The sequence below is a fragment of the Dreissena polymorpha genome, chromosome 1 (genome assembly GCF_020536995.1).
Source record: "Dreissena polymorpha isolate Duluth1 chromosome 1, UMN_Dpol_1.0, whole genome shotgun sequence".
Lineage (NCBI taxonomy): Eukaryota > Metazoa > Mollusca > Bivalvia > Myida > Dreissenidae > Dreissena > Dreissena polymorpha.
The window spans coordinates 145237273-145255892 of NC_068355.1; the positions used below are offsets into that span (position 1 = coordinate 145237273).

General features: G+C 35.6%; 1 protein-coding gene across 1 annotated transcript in view; it reads left to right on the forward strand.

Moving 5' to 3' along the window:
- The window catches only part of LOC127854100 (CUE domain-containing protein 1-like), a 42177-nt gene that overhangs the window by 2688 nt on the left and 20869 nt on the right, over window positions 1-18620 (forward strand). Inside the window, exon 2 of the mRNA XM_052389098.1 lies at window positions 18084-18256. Within this exon, the coding sequence (XP_052245058.1) occupies window positions 18216-18256 (41 nt within the window). The 5' untranslated portion in view covers window positions 18084-18215. The remainder of the gene's footprint in view (window positions 1-18083; window positions 18257-18620) is intronic.

Consider the following 18620-nt stretch of genomic DNA (forward strand, 5'->3'; position numbering starts at 1 on the left):
GTTGTGCAGTTCTCAGCGAAAAAAGTCAGTGAACTACTTCAAGCGAAGTCTAAAAAAAGTAAAAAGCAAATTTAAAACTGAAATTGATGGAGAAGAAGTCAAATCTCTGAAAGTCATAATTCTCAACAAAGACAAAGAAATTCAGTCATTGTTATCTGAAATTAATGAACTTGAAGAGAAATTGAGAGACAATGTAAATACCAAAAATGCTGATGGCTCCTATAGTGACAATGTACGACTCTGTGTTATTGAACTAGCTGGACTGGAAGTTGCAGTTGAAAAAATTCCGAAGGTTGTGCAAGTTGTTTCTTCACACTTGTTTGCAAGACATTTAAATAGTTCTGATTTACCATCAAAGTCGACGACACAGGCTATCATTGATGAAGGGCATTATCTTGCCAAAAAATTCATTGCGGAAAGGATTGAATCATCTTCAAGTTTTGGCATAAACAGAGATGGAACAAGTAGAAAAAAACAAAAGATCCTGGATACATCAATCACCCTTGATAGTGGTGAAGTAATGAGCCTAGGATTCACGCGAGTTGCTCATGAAACTGCAAAAGCCATCAATGAGACTACAAAAAAACACATAAAAGAACTCTCAGAAGTACAGACAGCAGCCGATGCTGATTCTTTTGTGAGGAATTCATTGAACAAACTTGCGTTCAGTATGTCAGATCGTGCAAGCAATGAAAAAGCTGCAGATAGACTTCTTGATGAGTGGCGAGATGAAGTGTTAGAAATGACTACAGAAAGTGACAAAATGAAGGTTAAACATTTCCACTGTATGGCCCATGTTTTGCTTGGGTTTCACAAGTATTCATGTGAAGATGTTAAGAACTTTGAAAACAAAATGGTTGAGTCAGATGGCCCGTTAGGGCGTGACAGTCTGTCCCAGTTCAAGTCATGGAGGAAGACCGGAACAGTCGTCGAGCGTGTGGTCCGCATGGTCTCTGAAACATTTGGACCTGCTGGTGACCACCTTGGCCTGCGTGACAGAAGGGAGGCACACTGTAGCAAAAATGGTAATAGGCAGATTTTCTCCCTCTTTTAAGTGTATTTTTTATTTTACCTGAAACAAAAATAAATATTTGAAATACATGAAACAGTGCATTTAATGTATGTCATCAATTAACATTATCTTTACCAATATGGTATAATACTATAAAATATAATGTTGAACATATAATAATTGCAATTTTAAATAATTTACAGATCATTTTAAATGTCAATAAATCTTGTGGAATTTAAATAATTGGAAATTATTCAATAAATTTTTTACTCTTGTTTTGTAAACTTCAGATAAATGTTTATAGGAATGCTTTTATGTTTCAGGCGTGAAGTCTGTGATTGGGAACTACCGTGACAATCGCTTCAACGGACTGTTCCAAACATCCGCAGAAGTTCTGCTACATGCCGACGACATGATATCAGTTTTAAATACTGTGCAGCAGCCTAATAGAAAGCTCATCTCAGTTAAGGCGGACTTGCAGTGCGAACAAATCAAAACCATGCTTAAGTGTTATGGACTCATTTTTGTCAAGGTGACTGGCCCATACTGGAACCTTGTAACATCAGGGTCAGTACCTTATCTCCTCCTGTACAAGAGTGTTCAGAGCTTGAGGATGTACTTGAGCGACTGCGTCAACAATCCAAAGCTGCTTATATCCGAAAGACAGTGGGCGGCTGAGGATGTCGCCGATATACCTAACGGACACCTCTTCATGAAGAAGTTGTTAAGTGGAGACCTAGAGGACACACTGTTGCTTGATACCATCAGCGTTGTTGCCAGTGGAATGGTTAGGTGTATCGATAAACAGTTGGTTGACTTTTTGCCGGGTGGACAATTTGGTGCCATGCCAAGCGAAGAAGACCTCGACCACACGAAGTTTGCTCACTCTACAAACCTGAGCTGTGAACATCACTTCGGGGACTTGGACAGCTCGCAAAGACGTAGGCCCAATGCGTCCCTGCATCACCATTCATCAGTGCAAATGATCAAACGAAGTCGAGTGAACTTGATGAATTGGTTCGACAAAATGTCCTCAAATGACCGTTCCAGTTTGTTAAAAAATGCTCGGAAAGAAGGGAAGAAACTGCGAGAAGAACACATTTCATGTGAGAAGAATGTTTTAAATGAAATAAATAAAGACATGTCAACTGAAAATCAGAAGAAAGGAAGGAAACGAAAAAACGATATTGCTGAAGAAATTGAAAATGAAGCCGAATTAATCAACATGAATGACGACATTCAATTTGTCAAAAATGAATATGTTGCTGTGGCCTACCAGGACAACTGGTACCCGGGTATAGTTCATCAGGTTTCTGACGATTCAAAAACTCTCACCGTTCACTTTTTAGCGCAAACCAAAAATACAGGACATTACATTTGGCCAACTCGTAAAGATGAACAACAAGTGAACCCTCGGTTCATTTTAAGGCATGGTTTCATGCCAGAATGTAAAAACTCTGGAAGACTTTGGTTTGTTGCAGAACATGCTGACATAACAAAAGCTTACCAAACATTCAGCAAGGTGTTTTTTTAGGTTAGTAAATTGTAGATACATGTATTTAATGCGATACTGTAAATTGTATATATTTTGATGTATCGCTGGCTGATGTTGCTTTCTTGTAATTAATGTAAATTCTAAATTGTATATAGTTTATATATATATATATATATATATATATATATATATATATATATATATATATATATATTATATAAAGAGAGAGAGAGAGATAATACAGTTAAAAAGGAATTAACAATTTTCTGTATATTATTCCTGTAAAAAACATGTTTTTACTGGTTTTTTATTTGCTACATGTATTTGTTCACTTTGGAATATTGGTATTACTTTGAAATATTGGTAAAATAAAAGTTTTCTGTTCAAATACATGTTTGTTTAATGTCTTTATATATTATAAATTAACAAGATGTACATGTAGACTATCAATGGATTAGGAACCAGTTTGAAAATTACATCAGTCCTATGAATAAGTGCTGCAGAGATGCAACGACTGATAATTAAAAAAAAACACGTACATCACACATGGTTTTTTATGGGAAAAAATAATTTGCACTTAAAGATAGACAAAAATAGACATGAAAAATGAAAAGAGCATGTCAATTTACATGTGCATACCAATTTTCATAAAGATATATTGATAAATATTTTTTTTATAACAATTTATATAAAAATATTATCAGCGTCGGTGCCGCGAATTCCTGCAAATTTGGTCTTCTACAGACAAAAAAAGTGGCTAAATTTGGTGAAAATTCCGCAACTTAAAATTCCCATAACTTTGGATCTAGTAGAGATATTTGAAAAATTCAAAGAGTTCTGAGTTTGTTTTAAGGAGCACTTTCATGATGTTATGAATAAACTAACAAGTATGGCTTTTAAAAAATCAGCTGGGGATGCTAGATATACAATGGCGTACCATTTGGGTTGAAAGTCAAGAAGACCTACAAGGTAAAAAGATAAATGTACGTCGAAGTACAATAATTGTACATCGACATACACATATAAAATACACTTCAAGTATATATTTGTACGTCAAAGTACAATTTGTACGTCAAAGTACAATTTGTACTTTGACATACATGTTTGTACTTCGACATACACATTTTCTGAACAGCCAATCAAAAAACTTATCTCTTGAGCCGCTTTTCCTTCAGATTTATTCATAATAAATGTTTAAAATCTCTTTTTTAATTGAGGACAAAATGAATAAAAATATCAGAATGGCAAAAAAAAAAACGCATAGAAGTTTCAAGTATTTAATGCATTAAAATAGATTATATACAAATTTGAAGAAGATTCAATTGTTACCTTTTTAAAATTAAAATTATTCAGCATATTGTGAGTATTTATTGATCATGCGGGGCGGAGTATCACGACCGTCCAGCGCATTACTGTGTAGGAAATTCCCAACGGTAAACAAACAGTTACCAAAAATTAACGGGATAAATAATGTATAATAACCTCCCCGTTGGTCGTATTTTGTGATAACCATAACTTGCATAAGTCAGAGGTTAATTCCGCCACGCCAGGTCAATAAATACGCACAATATCTATGAGTTAGCGGTCAATAGTCACATTATTTGGTATAAATTATAATAATAATAATGTTTAATAAATACGCACAATATCTATGAGTAAGCGGTCGATAGTCGCATAATTTGGTATAAATAATAATAATAATAATGTTCAAAGTCAAATATCCCTAAAAGCAACAGATGTAAGGTGTCTTCTGATTGGCTAACACTTAAGGGTCGGTGAAAATTGTACGTCGAAGTACATTTCTCGTTCTACCTAGTAGGTCTTGTAGACTTTCGACGTCATGGTTCGTCATATAGACACTATGTACTGGTCCTACCCAGGAAACAGTTTTTTTCATCAAATGTCTCAATTCAACTTGACAGCTTGCTAAAGCAGTTGCATTTAGCATACAGTACACTGATTTAACATAATAAAAATAATGTGATGTGTCAAATCAATTTTGATTGACAAATTTGACAGGATTTTTTTTAAATCCAATAAGTTTTAGACTGTCAAATAACACACACTACGTATTGAAAGCCATGCATGGAGCTTTCGTCTGTATACCACTGACTTCATCAGAAGAATGATTTCTACTGTTGGGAAACGTTAACAACCCTAAGGAAACGTTAACAACCCTAATTGTCTTCTTATTTATTATCAATGTATAATTATGTGTAACAGCATAACAACATACTTGTTTCGCAATTTAAATATTTAATAAATACAGGTATCTTGCAGGTTTCTAATTTTCTCTCGCAAACTATTGTTGAATAGTTTAAATTTTGTCGCCACTAAAAAACTAGCCATTTTGTAGCAATTCTTAAATCACAGTCTTAACTGCATACATTAAGCTCTATACAGTACACTCCACGCGTTTTCCCCCAAAAACGCGCTCCCTCCGCGTTTTTTTCTGCTAGCGAGTGTTCATGCGGCGTTGGTAGAGCGAGGTGAACTCGATAAAACGCTCAGCGTTATGCCGCGTTTGCTATTTCCCGCGGTGTGTATTACTTTAGCCTAGTCGGTAAATGCAGACAATTTCCGTTCTTATCAGTGACTGCCGCGCAACGCCGCGTTAGCAGTGTGCTACTGGGCATGCCAAAAATTAAAAACATTGTTATTAAAAATTGTTTAAAGGGATCTTTTCACGCTTTGGTAAATTGACAAAATTGAAAAAAGTTGTTTCAGATTCGTAAGTTTTCGTTTTAGTTATGATATTTGTGAGGAAACAGTAATACTGAACATTAACCATGCTCTAATATAGCCATTATATGCATCTTTTGACGATTTTAAAACCTAAAAATTATAAAGCGTTGCAACGCGAAACGATTGAATAATTTGGAGAGTTCTGTTTTTGTCGTTAAATTTTGTGAAACTACGAAGATTGCTTACATTGTATATGAGGTATAAAATACGTCAAGAATGTGTACTGGGCGGAATAGCTCAGTAGGCTAAAGCGTTTTTACTTCAGGACTCTGGCAGGACTCCAGGGGTCACTGGTTCGAAACCTGCTCCGGGCAATGTTCTTTTCCTTTTTTAGCTCATCTATTTTTTGAAAAAAAATTATGAGCTATTGTCATCACCTCGGCGTCGGCGTTGGCGTTGGCGTTGGCGTTGGCGTCGGCGTCCGGTTAAGTTTTGCGTTTAGGTCCACTTTTCTCAGAAAGTATCAATGCTATTGCATTCAAACTTGGTACACTTACTTACTATCATGAGGGGACTGGGCAGGCAAAGTTAGATAACTCTGGCGTGCATTTTGACAGAATTATGTGCCCTTTTTATACTTAAAAAATTGAAAATTTTGGTTAAGTTTTGCGTTTAGTTCCACTTTTCTCAGTAAGTATCAATGCTATTGCATTCAAACTTGGTACACTTACTTACTATCATGAGGGGACTGGGCAGGCAAATTTAGATAACTCTGGCATGCATTTTGACAGAATTATGTGCCCTTTTTATACTTAGAAAATTGACAATTTTGGTTAAGTTTTGTGTTTAGGTCCATTTTATTCCTTAAGCATTAAAGCTATTGCTTTCATACTTGCAACACTTACTAACTATCATAAGGGGACTGTGCAGGCAAAGTAATGTAACTCTGACTGGCATTTTGACAGAATTATGTGCCCTTTTTATACTTAGAAAATTGAAAATTTGATTAAGTTTTGTGTTTAGGTCCACTTTATTCCTACAGTATCAAAGCTATTGCTTTCATACTTGCAAGATTTATGAACTATCATAAGGGGACCGTGCAGGCAAAGTTATGTAACTCTGACTGGCATTTGAACGGAATTATGGGCCCTTTATACTTAGAAAATTGAAAATTTGGTTAAGATTTATGTTTTGGTCCACTTTACCCCTAAAGTATCATAGATATTGCTTTCATACTTGGAACACTCACAAACTATCATAAGGGTACAGTAAAAGGACAAGTTGCATAACTCTGGTTGTCATTGTTACGGAATTATGGCCCTTTTTTGACTTAGTAACTTTTAATATATGGTTAAATTTTGTGTTTCGATCCACTTTACTTCTTAAGTATCAAGGCTATTGCTTTCAAACTTCAAATACTTACATGCTATCATGAGGTTACTGTACCTGGCAACTTTAATTTTACTTTGACCTTTGAATGACCTTGACTCTCAAGGTCAAATTATTAAATTTTGCTAAAATTGCCATAACTTCTTTATTTATGATTAGATTTGATTGATACTTTGATGAAACTACTCTTACCTGACATACCACAATAGACTCCACCCAAACCATCCCCCGTGCCGTCCCCTCCCCCCCCTCCCCCCTCCCCCCCCTCCCCCCCCCCTATTTTTTTTTTTTTTTTTTTTTTTTTTTTTTTTTAAGATCATCTCACAAATGACCACCACACCCTCACACTATACCCCCCCCCCCCACCCCACCCCCCCCCCCCCCTAATTTTTTTTTTTTTTTTTTTTTTTTTTTTTTTTTTTTAAGATCATCTCACAAATTACCACCACACCCTCACACTATACCCCCCCCCATTTTTTTTTTAAAAATGGTTATGTTTGAAATACCGTCCAACCATCGCACCCAAACCCCCCCCCCATCGCCCCCCCCCCAACCCCCCCCCCCCCCCCCCCCCCCCCCCCCCCCCCCCCGGATTTTTTTTTTTTTTTTTTTTTTTTTTCGCTTTTTTGGAAGATAATGTAATAAATGTCCACAACCCCACACTATACACCCCTCTTCACTCCACTCCTCCCTCCTTTGTGATTGAAAATGAGAGTCCCTTCACCTTTAAAAAGAAAATAGATGAGCGGTCTGCACCCGCAAGGCGGTGCTCTTGTTTATTTTTTTTCTTGATTTTTTACTGGAGCTTTTACGATCCAATGTCTACATTTATCAATATAAAGCATTTAATGAATAAGTTAAAAAAAATGCCAAAATCTGTGAAAAGGCCCCTTTAAATACTGTATAAAAATAAAGATAATTGTATTGAAAATTAATACGTATAAAAATTATGTTTTTTAATTCACAGGTATGTCTACTATATGAATGAATATACAACATGTCATGCGTTTTGATAAATTAATATTTAAATCATAATACATATAACATAAGGATAAATGTTGCGTAAAATTTCCAAATGAGAATAATAATTAGTAATCCGAAACACACTACGATTTTTAATGTTAACACGACGTTTACAAATGCTTCCAATATACAGTCATCATGTATATTTTTCGACAAAAGCGCGCGAAAATTATGCTGCAATGTACAAGGTCAAGGTATACTCCTGCAAAGCGTGCGTGTATTGATTTCTTGATACAAACTTTGTAGCGCAGAGAACACTTAATTCTGTTGATTTCGGTTAAAAGTTTCTTTGGCATTTTTTAACAAAATGATATCGCGAATAAGTTGATATTTCCTCCAAAATAATTTCAAATCGAACATGCCGAATCTTTATCGTAACTGTATTTTAGTAGAGTAATTATTTTAACAGTAATTGTACTGTAAACTGATAAAAGAAGACATCTGGGCGGAACTGAATTAAGTGTTTGACGTTATGAAAACACGCAAAGCTTGTCTACTGACCTATTGTGTAGACTGCTGTCTGCGGTGTTTTGACAAAAGGGATTAACATGTGTGAATGTCACTCTGCCGATTTGGTCCATAATTACTGGTGAACATTGTTTTGAATGTCGGCGCAATCAGAATACAACTGTGAATATTTAATGCAACTATCAACTCAATAGTTACTACCTTCTTTTAGCAATCAATGGAATAACCTACCTACAAAGAGAAAATAAATGCATTAGTGAGCAGAGAATCGACTTTGTTCCGACAATTAAAACCATTCCTTATGCATTCGTTGAACGTGTTTACTTGAGTAAGTTATGCCTTCAGACCCGAAGCGGCTTTCTTTTGATAACGTCAATCTGTAAATTCACACAGATTTGCGAGACTTTTAATGGATCGCAACTTTTAATAGGGTCATTTGTTTACATGTTCAGTATAGAAAATCACCTGCTAACATAAAAACTTTGGATTAAATTATCAAAAAAAAAAATGTTGTAAACTGTCTATACAACAGCAACTACTTCGACAACCACGTTGGGATCAATCTATCTTGGTTGGTTTTTTTAATTGTAAATATTATACTACATGTACACAGAGCTCCAGATAATGTTTTCAGCTGAGGAGTATTTCACTCACGAAATTTTTAATTGATGAGTAAAAATCAAAATCCGATAATTTTAAGGAGTATTTATGTTCAATTTCTTACACATGCATCGCCGTCCGTTTCAATTTTGAGGCACGGAAAACTTACTTTCCAATTAGAAATAGTGTTGTCTGTGACCTTATTTCTGTCATGTTTCTTTTTCTGCACCGATTTTATAACATCTGTTAATATACTGTAAATAAAAAGGCGTAATATTTTTTCCGGTGTTACTACTGATGATGTCGACTTAAATCGACCATTTTTAACTGGTTCGCCATAAGTTTTTGTTTTATATACATGACAATAAAACACAAACACAAGCAGACGCTGCAGCATACGACACAAAAAGAAAGGCGCTTTCGGGACAGAGACTGCCGGTCAGGACGGCACAGATTGTGACAGTCATATGAAAAACAAGCAAGCAGCAAGTTTTTGCATTACATTATAATTCAAGTGGATTCATTGATTCATTGAAAATAAGACCCATATATATATATATAATGATCAAAACTCCCTGCCGTTATTACCAACTAAGTCATAATAGACGATCCACGTAGGCGTCTTACAGTATCAACGGTTATTTTTAAATTTGTAAACAGTAATTTTGACTTTTTTAATTAAAGTAATTTATTTTTTTATTATGAACCTAAACTTATACACTATTTTCAAAATATAAAATAAAATGATACTCCTTTTCATAATATAATACTTAAAAAAAACAACATCCTACCGAATCTGGTATGATTTTCTTGTGATGTCAGCATTCTATACATAGATGGTGACGTCACTACGTTATTGTCACAGTAAGACCTGTGAGACACAATGGTGATGTCAGAGGATGTATGTGAGAGCATGGAACGACAACTCTGCGTGGAGATTGTGCAGCGGGGAGCCCGTTGTGTCAACATCGGCCTTACTAGTGGGCCAACATTAAATGATACCGTTCTAACTGAGGAGTAAATAAGGTCGGGAACCACATAGATGGTGATGTCACTACGTTTTTCCCAGTGTGGACACAATGCCAGGAATCAGTCATGTTTACATGAATTATATGCATGTATAAACACTAAAATTCATTGAAATTGCACCCGATGCGTAATCCGAATTTAGCCAGGAGTTTTTTTACTCAACAAAATGTTAGGTCATGCGTATTTTCTTTTTGTGCATGCGTATTTTACGCAAATACGCATCTTATCTGGACCTCTGCATGTACATGTATGTACTTGTAATAAATGTAATTTTATTTGAAAATCAGGAAGTCAAACAAAATTAAATTGATCGTTATCTCGTAAAACGCGGAGTTTCCCCCGCGTTGACAACGCCAAGGGCCGCAGCGTCGGCTTATCAGTTTTTCCGATCGTTAACCGCCGCGTCCAAAATCATGCAAACGCCGCGTATCGCGGGATTTTCTAAATCTCCCTCCAGGTCAATCCCCGCAGAGTAGCGAGGGAAATTGGGGAAAACGCGTGGAGTATACTGTTGTTACAATTTGAATGCAAATATTAGAATGCATCATGTTATATCATACATATTTATGCCCCCCTCCGAAGAAGACGGGGTATATTGCTTTGCTCATGTCGGTCTGTCTGTCAGACGGTCTGTCTGTCGGTCCGTCCACCAGGTGGTTGTCAGACGATAACTCAAGAACACTTGGGCCTAGGATCATGAAACTTCATAGGTACATTGATCATGACTCGCAGATGACCCCTATTGATTTTGAGGTCACTAGGTCAAAGGTCAAGGTCACGGTGACCCGAAATAGTAAAATGGTTTTTGGATGATAACTCAAGAACGCTTATGCCTAGGATCATGAAACTTGATAGGTAGATTGATCATGACTAGCAGATGACCTCAATTGATTTTCAGGTCACTAGGTCAAAGGTCAAGGTCAGGGTGACCCGAAATAGTAAAATGGTTTCCGGATGATAATTCAAGAACGCTTATGCCTAGGATCATGAAACTTAATAGGTAGATTGATCATGACTAGCAGATGACCTCTATTGATTTTCAGGTCACTAGGTCAAAGGTCAAGGTCACGGTGACCCGAAATAGTAAAATGGTTTCCAGATGATAATTCAAGAACGCTTATGCCTAGGATCATGAAACTTGATAGGTAGATTGATCATGACTAGCAGATGACCCCTATTGATTTTCAGGTCACTAGATTAAAGGTCAAGGTCACGGTGACCCGAAATAGTAAAATGGTTTCCGGATGATAACTCAAGAACGCTTATGCCTAGGATCATGAAACTTGATAGGTACATTGATCATGACTGGCAGATGACCCCTATTGATTTTCAGGTCACTAGGTCAAAGGTCAAGGTCACAGTGCCGAAATAGTAAAATGGTTTCCTGCTGATAACTCAAGAAAGCTTATGGCTAGGATCATGAAACTTCATAGGTACATTGATCATGACTCGCAGATGACCCCTATTGATTTTCAGGTCACTAGGTCAAAGGTCAAGGTCACAGTGACAAAAAAAATATTTACAAAATGGCTGTCACTACAACTGAGAGCCCATATGGGGGGCATGCATGTTTTACAAACAGCCCTTGTTTTTTATTTAAACTTTCAAATAACACATAACACACTACATATATAAAAAGGTATGTGGTATTGTGTGGAGATACAAAACACTTCACATCATTTATTTGCACATAAAATAATAGTTACAAAATAAGTAATACTAAAACACTGTCATCAACCTACAGTACAAGAATATTTACGTATATGAAATTACAAAGTGGTGTTATTTTATTACCTTTTACAAAATTAACAATGCTGGTTTTGTACTAGCCATAAAACATTTATCATGGATTAACAAGTAACAACCAATTTATTAATTACACAATAGAAAGGAAATCAATATGTAACCTTTCGGGATATCGGTAAAGTGCGAGCAGACGAGGTGTACATACATTTAAAATTAAAGCTTAAAGACTAAAAAGTTAGATCGGAATATCTTTAAATTTTGTGAATAAATGTGTTTCTGATGGATAACAACGACAACTTACCAGAATATTGCTCATGATCACACGTAAAACTTCTTTCTGAGAGCGAATGGAATATGCGTCACGAATTCTGGCAAATAAACAGTAGGGTGTCGTTAATGAAATACCGCGAGAATACTGAAAGAATAGAGATGCCAACTATAATGCTTAAAACAAATATTTTTTAACAAGCGTTTGTGATTTGTCAGGATAATAATAACAATAAGATATTGAAAAGATCAAAGCAAATAAATTCGACAGTAATCTGAGATTCGGCAATATATTTACGACGGGTTATGTTCACGAAAATTGTGTTTGGTAAAGACTGTCACTATATGTAGTGAACCAGTCTTCGGCTTATACCCACTGAAGATGAGTATTCAGGGGAGATAATTGAGTAATGACTTAATTCTGGAACGATTGCGAAGAATAACAAATAATGCGAGAATATTAAGTGCGATTCGCTACACAATTATGATTTCATTGATATAATTTTTCCTGAGGTATGTATTTACATGTGATTTAGCATATGTCAAAGTGTTTTTGAATTGTTCAAGGTCATAAATAGCATCGTGAAAATATATGTCGCGTGGCAATTTTTATTGAGACCCATCCCTATGTGGTATTCTTATGTAATTTTATGTCTAAATTTCCATATGTATGAACGGTCAACGCCCGCTTCACGGGCTTTTGCCCGTATTAGTTGCTCTTTCTCATACAATTTTATTTTTCTTTGCATTGAAATCTGTTTTAAAGCTGCAAGCAAATAATTATTATACCACTACAAGACCCCCCCTCCCCCCCCCCCCCCCCCAACCCACGAGCTCTTGCAATAAAAGAGAAAATATACCAATATTGCTAAGCGAGTTGGCCCGCCAGGGTTTACAGTCAACTAGCACGATCGTCAACGCATATGTATTTTGTTCAACTCGCACGGTAGTAACTCTACCTTGGTAGACTCGCACCTTATTCAAACTGTTGATGTGTTGTGTTCATGGGTTCTAGATGCAGGGCTCGAATTCAAAGGGATCTTTTCACGGTTTGGTAAATTGACAAAATTGAAAAAAGTTTCAGATTTGCAAATTTTCGTTTTAGCTATGATATTTGTGAGGAAACAGTATTACTGAACATTTACGATAGTCCAATATAGCCATTATATGTAGCTTTTGACGATTTGAAAACCTAAAAATTATAAAGCGTTGCAACGCGAAACGATTGAATAATCTGGAGAGTTCTGTTGTTGTCGTTTAAATTTACAAAACTACGTAGATTGCTTATATAAGGTATAAAATACTTAAACTGTGTATACCCAGCGGAATAGCAGAGAGGGCTAATGCGTTTTTACTTCAGACTATTCCAGGACTCCGGGGGTCACTGGTTCGAGTCCTGGTACCGGCTACTTTTTTTTCCTTTTTTAAATTTTATTCTTGATTTTTTACTGGAGCTTTTAAGATCCAATGTTTATATTATAAATATAAAGCATTTAATGACAAACTTCAAAATATGCCAAAATCTGTGAAAAGGCCCCTTTAACTTTTTTTTCTACTTGCAAAACATTGCGAGCAGCTTAAATACCAACTCGCAAAATCAAAAACATTCTCGCAAATTTTGCCAGAAACATAAATCAATTTCCTTTTTTTTCTTACTTAACGGTTAACTTTGGTTTATCTTTCATATTGTTATTTCTGTCTGTGGGCAAAAAGAAACTACATTTGTAGTTGTTTTTCGCTACTACGCCATGCCTGTTCAAGTTCAATGAACACATGTGAATAAGTCTACTGTTTCACGTTCTTTGTACCAATACCATCCGCGTACATGTATCTGTACCAGTCTACCAATCTACATACAAGGTGCGCGCTTCCGCATACGGGTATTCGGACATTTTACAAATTGACCTACGTTTTAGCGTTTACGACGTCGTGGCATTAAGCAATATTAATCGTTTTTTAGCTCACCTGAGCACAACATGTTCATGGTGAGCTTTTTTGATTGCCTTTTGTCCGTCATCCGTTGTGCGACGTCAACATTTGCCTTGTTCACTCTCTAGAGGCCACATTTATTGTCCAATCTTCATGAAAGTTGGTCAGAAGATTGGTTTCAATGATATCTTGGATGAGTTTGTAAATGGTTACGTTTGCTTGAAAAACATGGCTGCCAAGGGGCGAGGCATTTTTCCTTATATGGCTATAGCAAAATCTTGTTAACACTCTAGAGGCCACATTTATTGTCTGATCCTCATAAAACTTGGTTAGAAGATTCATCCCAATAATATCTTGGACGAGTTCTAAAATGATGTTGGTCAGTTGAAAAACATGGCCGCCAGGGGGCAGGGTATTTTTCCTTATATGGCTATAGTAAATCCTTGTTAATACTCTAGAGGCCACATTTATGTTCCCATCTTCATGAAACTTGCTCAGAAGATTTGTCCCAATGATATCTTGGATGAGTTCAGAAATGGTAACCTTTGCTTGAAAAACATGGCTTCCAAGGGGCGGGTAGTTTTCTCTATATGTGTATAGTGAAAACAGTCTAGTTGTGATAAGCCATAATGTTAAAGAAAGATAACCTGTACATACTTTCTAATAGTTAAGTAATAGTTAACTCCCTTGTATAAACCTGGGACTTCTTTCATAAAATGTGGTGTACATAAAGACATTGGTTTGCATGCAATTTAATAAACCTATGATATCTCATAAAATAAATGTACATGTACTAATGCACTGTAGAGCCTTATCTTTGATCATTACTGATAAGCCAAGTTAACCTACTGTGTTTTGCTGTATTTAGCGAACTACTGTGCTATGAAACTGTTTCCATGGCAACCTTGTTATTTGGCATTTTCTACATTATAAAGACTCTTGATTGAAATAACTTTTGTAATTCTTCTTATTTTTTACATTTGAGTAACTGGAGTTTTCCACTCTCCATAAATTGTGTTCTTTAGATTAAGATAGACTTATTTAATAAACTAAATTTTTGAAGCAACTTCTAGACTACCGGGTAACAGAAACTAATATTTATATCATTTTTTTTGACAGATTGTGAACTTCTTGGATATGACGGTTGAGTTCGAAAATGGTTTGGACCGGTAAACAAACTTGGCTGCCAGGGGGGGGGGGGGGTCATTTTTAGCCGGATTTTTTTCGAAAAAATCTCGGCTTATAGATTGATGTTGTCGGGCGGGCGGGGGGGGGCGGGCGGGCGGGCGGGGTGGCGGCGTGCTCGAAAATGTTAAAGTTCTTATTTCATGGTATAACTTTGGTATGCTTGGACCTAGAGTCTTCAAACTTGACATGAAGGTTGGCCAGGATTAACAGATGACCACTGGTCATTTCAAGGTCATTCATTTGAAGGTCAAGGTCACTGTGACCTTCAATATAAAAAATGTTAAAGTTCTTATAACTTTGGTATGCTTGGACCTAGAGTCTTGAAACTTGACATGAAGGTTGGCCATAACTAGTTAGTAACCACTGGTCATTTCAAGGTCATTCATTTGAAGGTCAAGGTCACTGTGACCTTGAATGTAAAAATGTTAAAGTTCTTATTTCATGGTATAACTTTGGTATGCTTGGACCTAGAGTCTTCAAACTTGACATGAAGGTTGGCCAGGATTAACAGATGACCACTGGTCATTTCAAGGTCATTCATTTGAAGGTGAAGGTCACTGTGACCTTCAATATAAAAATGTTAAAGTTGTTATAACTTTGGTATGCTTGGACCTAGAGTCTTGAAACTTGACATGAAGGTTGGCCAGAACTAGTAAGTAACCACTGGACATTTCAAGGTCATTCATTTGAAGGTCAAGGTCACTGTGACCTTGAATGTAAAAATGTTAAAGTTGTTATAACTTTGGTATGCTTGGACCTAGAGTCTTGAAACTTGACATGAAGGTTGGCCAGAACTAATAAGTAACCACTGGACATTTCAAGGTCATTCATTTGAAGGTCAAGGTCACTGTGACCTTGAATGTAAAAATGTTAAAGTTCTTATTTCATGTTATAACTTTGGTATGCTTGTACCTAGAGTCTTCAAACTTGAAATAAAGATTGGCCAGTACTAGAAGATGACCACTGGTCATTTCAATGTCATTCATTTGAAGGTCAAGGTCACTGTGACCTTAAATGTTAAAATGTTAAAATTGTTATAACTTTGGTATGCTTGGACATAGAGTCTTCAAACTTGACATGAAGGTTTGCAAGCACACTTAGATGACCACTGGTCATTTCAAGGTCATTCATTCTAAGGTCAAGGTCACTGTGACCTTGAATGTAAAAATGTTAAAGTTCTTATAACTTTGGTAGGTAAAAATGTTAAAGTTCTTATTCCATGTTATAACTTTGTATATGCATGCATTCAAAACATAACACAAGGTTTGCTCATGCCTTGAAAAGTACTTACATTTCATTTTGACCTTTGAACAATATTTCAGTAATTTAAGTATTGCATTGACAAAAACACGAAAGGTACTTTCCTGTCATTTAAATCAAAAATCCGGCTTCAATGCGGTCAACTCCGACCGCGGAACTCTTGTCCTTATATGGGGGCAGTTTTCTTTATATGTATTGTAACGCCTGCCTTGTAATTGTTTACTTTGTTTTTATTCTTGCAATAATAATTCTTTAAATTACAATTTTTAATAACTTTTAAATTCATTGATGATAGTTAATAACTTATAAATTCATTAATGATAGATCATGTATATTTTCATTGTATGATAATTCTTAAGAAATGAAATAAATGCTTTAAACCTTCTGTTAGTGCAGATAGTTTACATCAGTGGTCAGTGATGATCTTTGATCAGTGTTAATCTTTACCTGGATGCTAAGAATAGCAGTGCTCTCATTTGATTGGATGTTTACCTATGTTACTATGCCTGCTACACTTCAGAATCAGGGGACTGGCACATTGTTGACCTCTCCCATAAGAACTAATCAACCAAAACATCTGGGTATACATGTGAAAGACTAATGCTTGACCCCCTGGCTCTAAGTTGAAAGAGTTAGTCCACTAATTTAAAGATTGGGGTTCATAAATTACTAATCTGCCAGACCTGTTTAATGTACATGTAGCAACTGTTAGTTTTATCATGGAGGTGAGTTTAATGTTCTAAGTTGAAATTTCACCAAGTAAAAGTGACTTAGTCTTATTTTTCTCTAAATGAAAATTTTGAATTAATGATTTACTGTGTTTCACTAACTGGGAATGTTAGTGGAGTTAGTTTAGTTCTTTTATTTAACTAAGTGCAATTATTAGTTAAGTGATTACTAAGGCAAAGTGAATTAGTATTTTTTTCTCTAAGTGAAAATATTGAGTTAGTGATGAAATAAAGAACAGGACTTGGTGAATTTATGCAACAACAAATTAGTGTTTTTAATAAGTGATGAGTGAACATAGTGAATTTATTAAATGGCAAATCTCAGCTAATCTTTTAATTAAAGTGACTTACATTAGACTTAAGTGAATAATACAATGAAAGTGAGTTCTTAATTATTTGTTCAGTGGAGTGAATTCAATTATGGTGATCAAGGGTGTTTGTTTATCCTAGTGCTTTATACAGGCATTTGCCTCATACTGAACACAAACTGTTGACCAAGTTTAGACATGAAAGTGTATAATTGTTTTCGAAAGCTTGTTTTAACTATGACTAACTTTTGAAAGTGTATGAACTGTATTTCTATATGAATTGTTTGCATTATTGCTTAAGTATAAATGATGAAAGTTTGGAAAGAATAAAAATAGTTTAGTCACATTGTTGTTGAAGAACATGTCATTTCTTTTTATCTCAGGCGAGCGACTTTGGGCCTTTCAGGCCTTCTTGTTTTACTATTTCTTTACTCGCAAAAAAATACTAGTGGCTTAAAACTTAACTCGCAATCGGTATTTTTCACTCGCATTTTGCGAGTGTGCTAGTGTTAATTTCAAGCACTGTAGATGACAAAGTTTTTGGGATATTATTGACTGAGGAATAAGAACACCTGCTAGTTGTATTGTGGACTGTGTTTATAGTTTGTGATGCCAATATATATTACTATTGTTGATGACATTTTATGCCCCCGAAGTGTGGCATATAGTTTTTTAACATTCCATCTGTCTGTCTGTGCATGAGTCAGTCTTTCCGTCCGTCCCAAAACTATAACACTGGTCATAACTTTTGCAATATTGAAGATAGCAACTTGATATTTGGCGTGCGTGTGTATCTCATGGAGATACTGACAAACACATCCCTATTTCATGTTACAATGGTGTGGTTTTTTTAATGTGTTTGTTGCTTAAAGTTTGTAAACAAAACAACACTAAGCAAACAAACAGGCCAATATTGGGAAATGTTTGTGTTCTTTAAAATAAAAAAATTATTCCAGAAATACGCCTACACACTGCCAGATGGAGAACAGACTTAAAGTACTTTCAAGCTCTTACAAAACATAGCTACATGTATGGCACCCACATGTAACTGTGTTAAATAGTACTTTGCACAAACACTGAAAGACACAATGGCCACAGCAGAAACCAGAATGAAAGATGGCGAACATCGGTAAGATTAGAATGGATATGTTGTGTTATACCAGTATGTAGAAGTTGAACAAAAACTTATCAACCAGCTTTATACACAAAACAAATAATAATCAGTTACACATGTATTTATTACAGAAATCACAGTATTCTTTGTTAAGTTTGACAGACATACTTCCACTTTTTGTATTTATGTGTTAATTACATATGCCGTGGCAGGTTCAGTATTGTTCTCCTCTAAGCATGGTTACTTTGTATTCTGCTCGTTTGAAACTTATTTTTTTAATTTTAAGTCTCCTCCTTCTGGCAAAGTTTACATGCAAATATATTGTCATTTCATATTGTGTAACTACTGAAATACAAAGCGAAATGTCTAATTGCTGTTA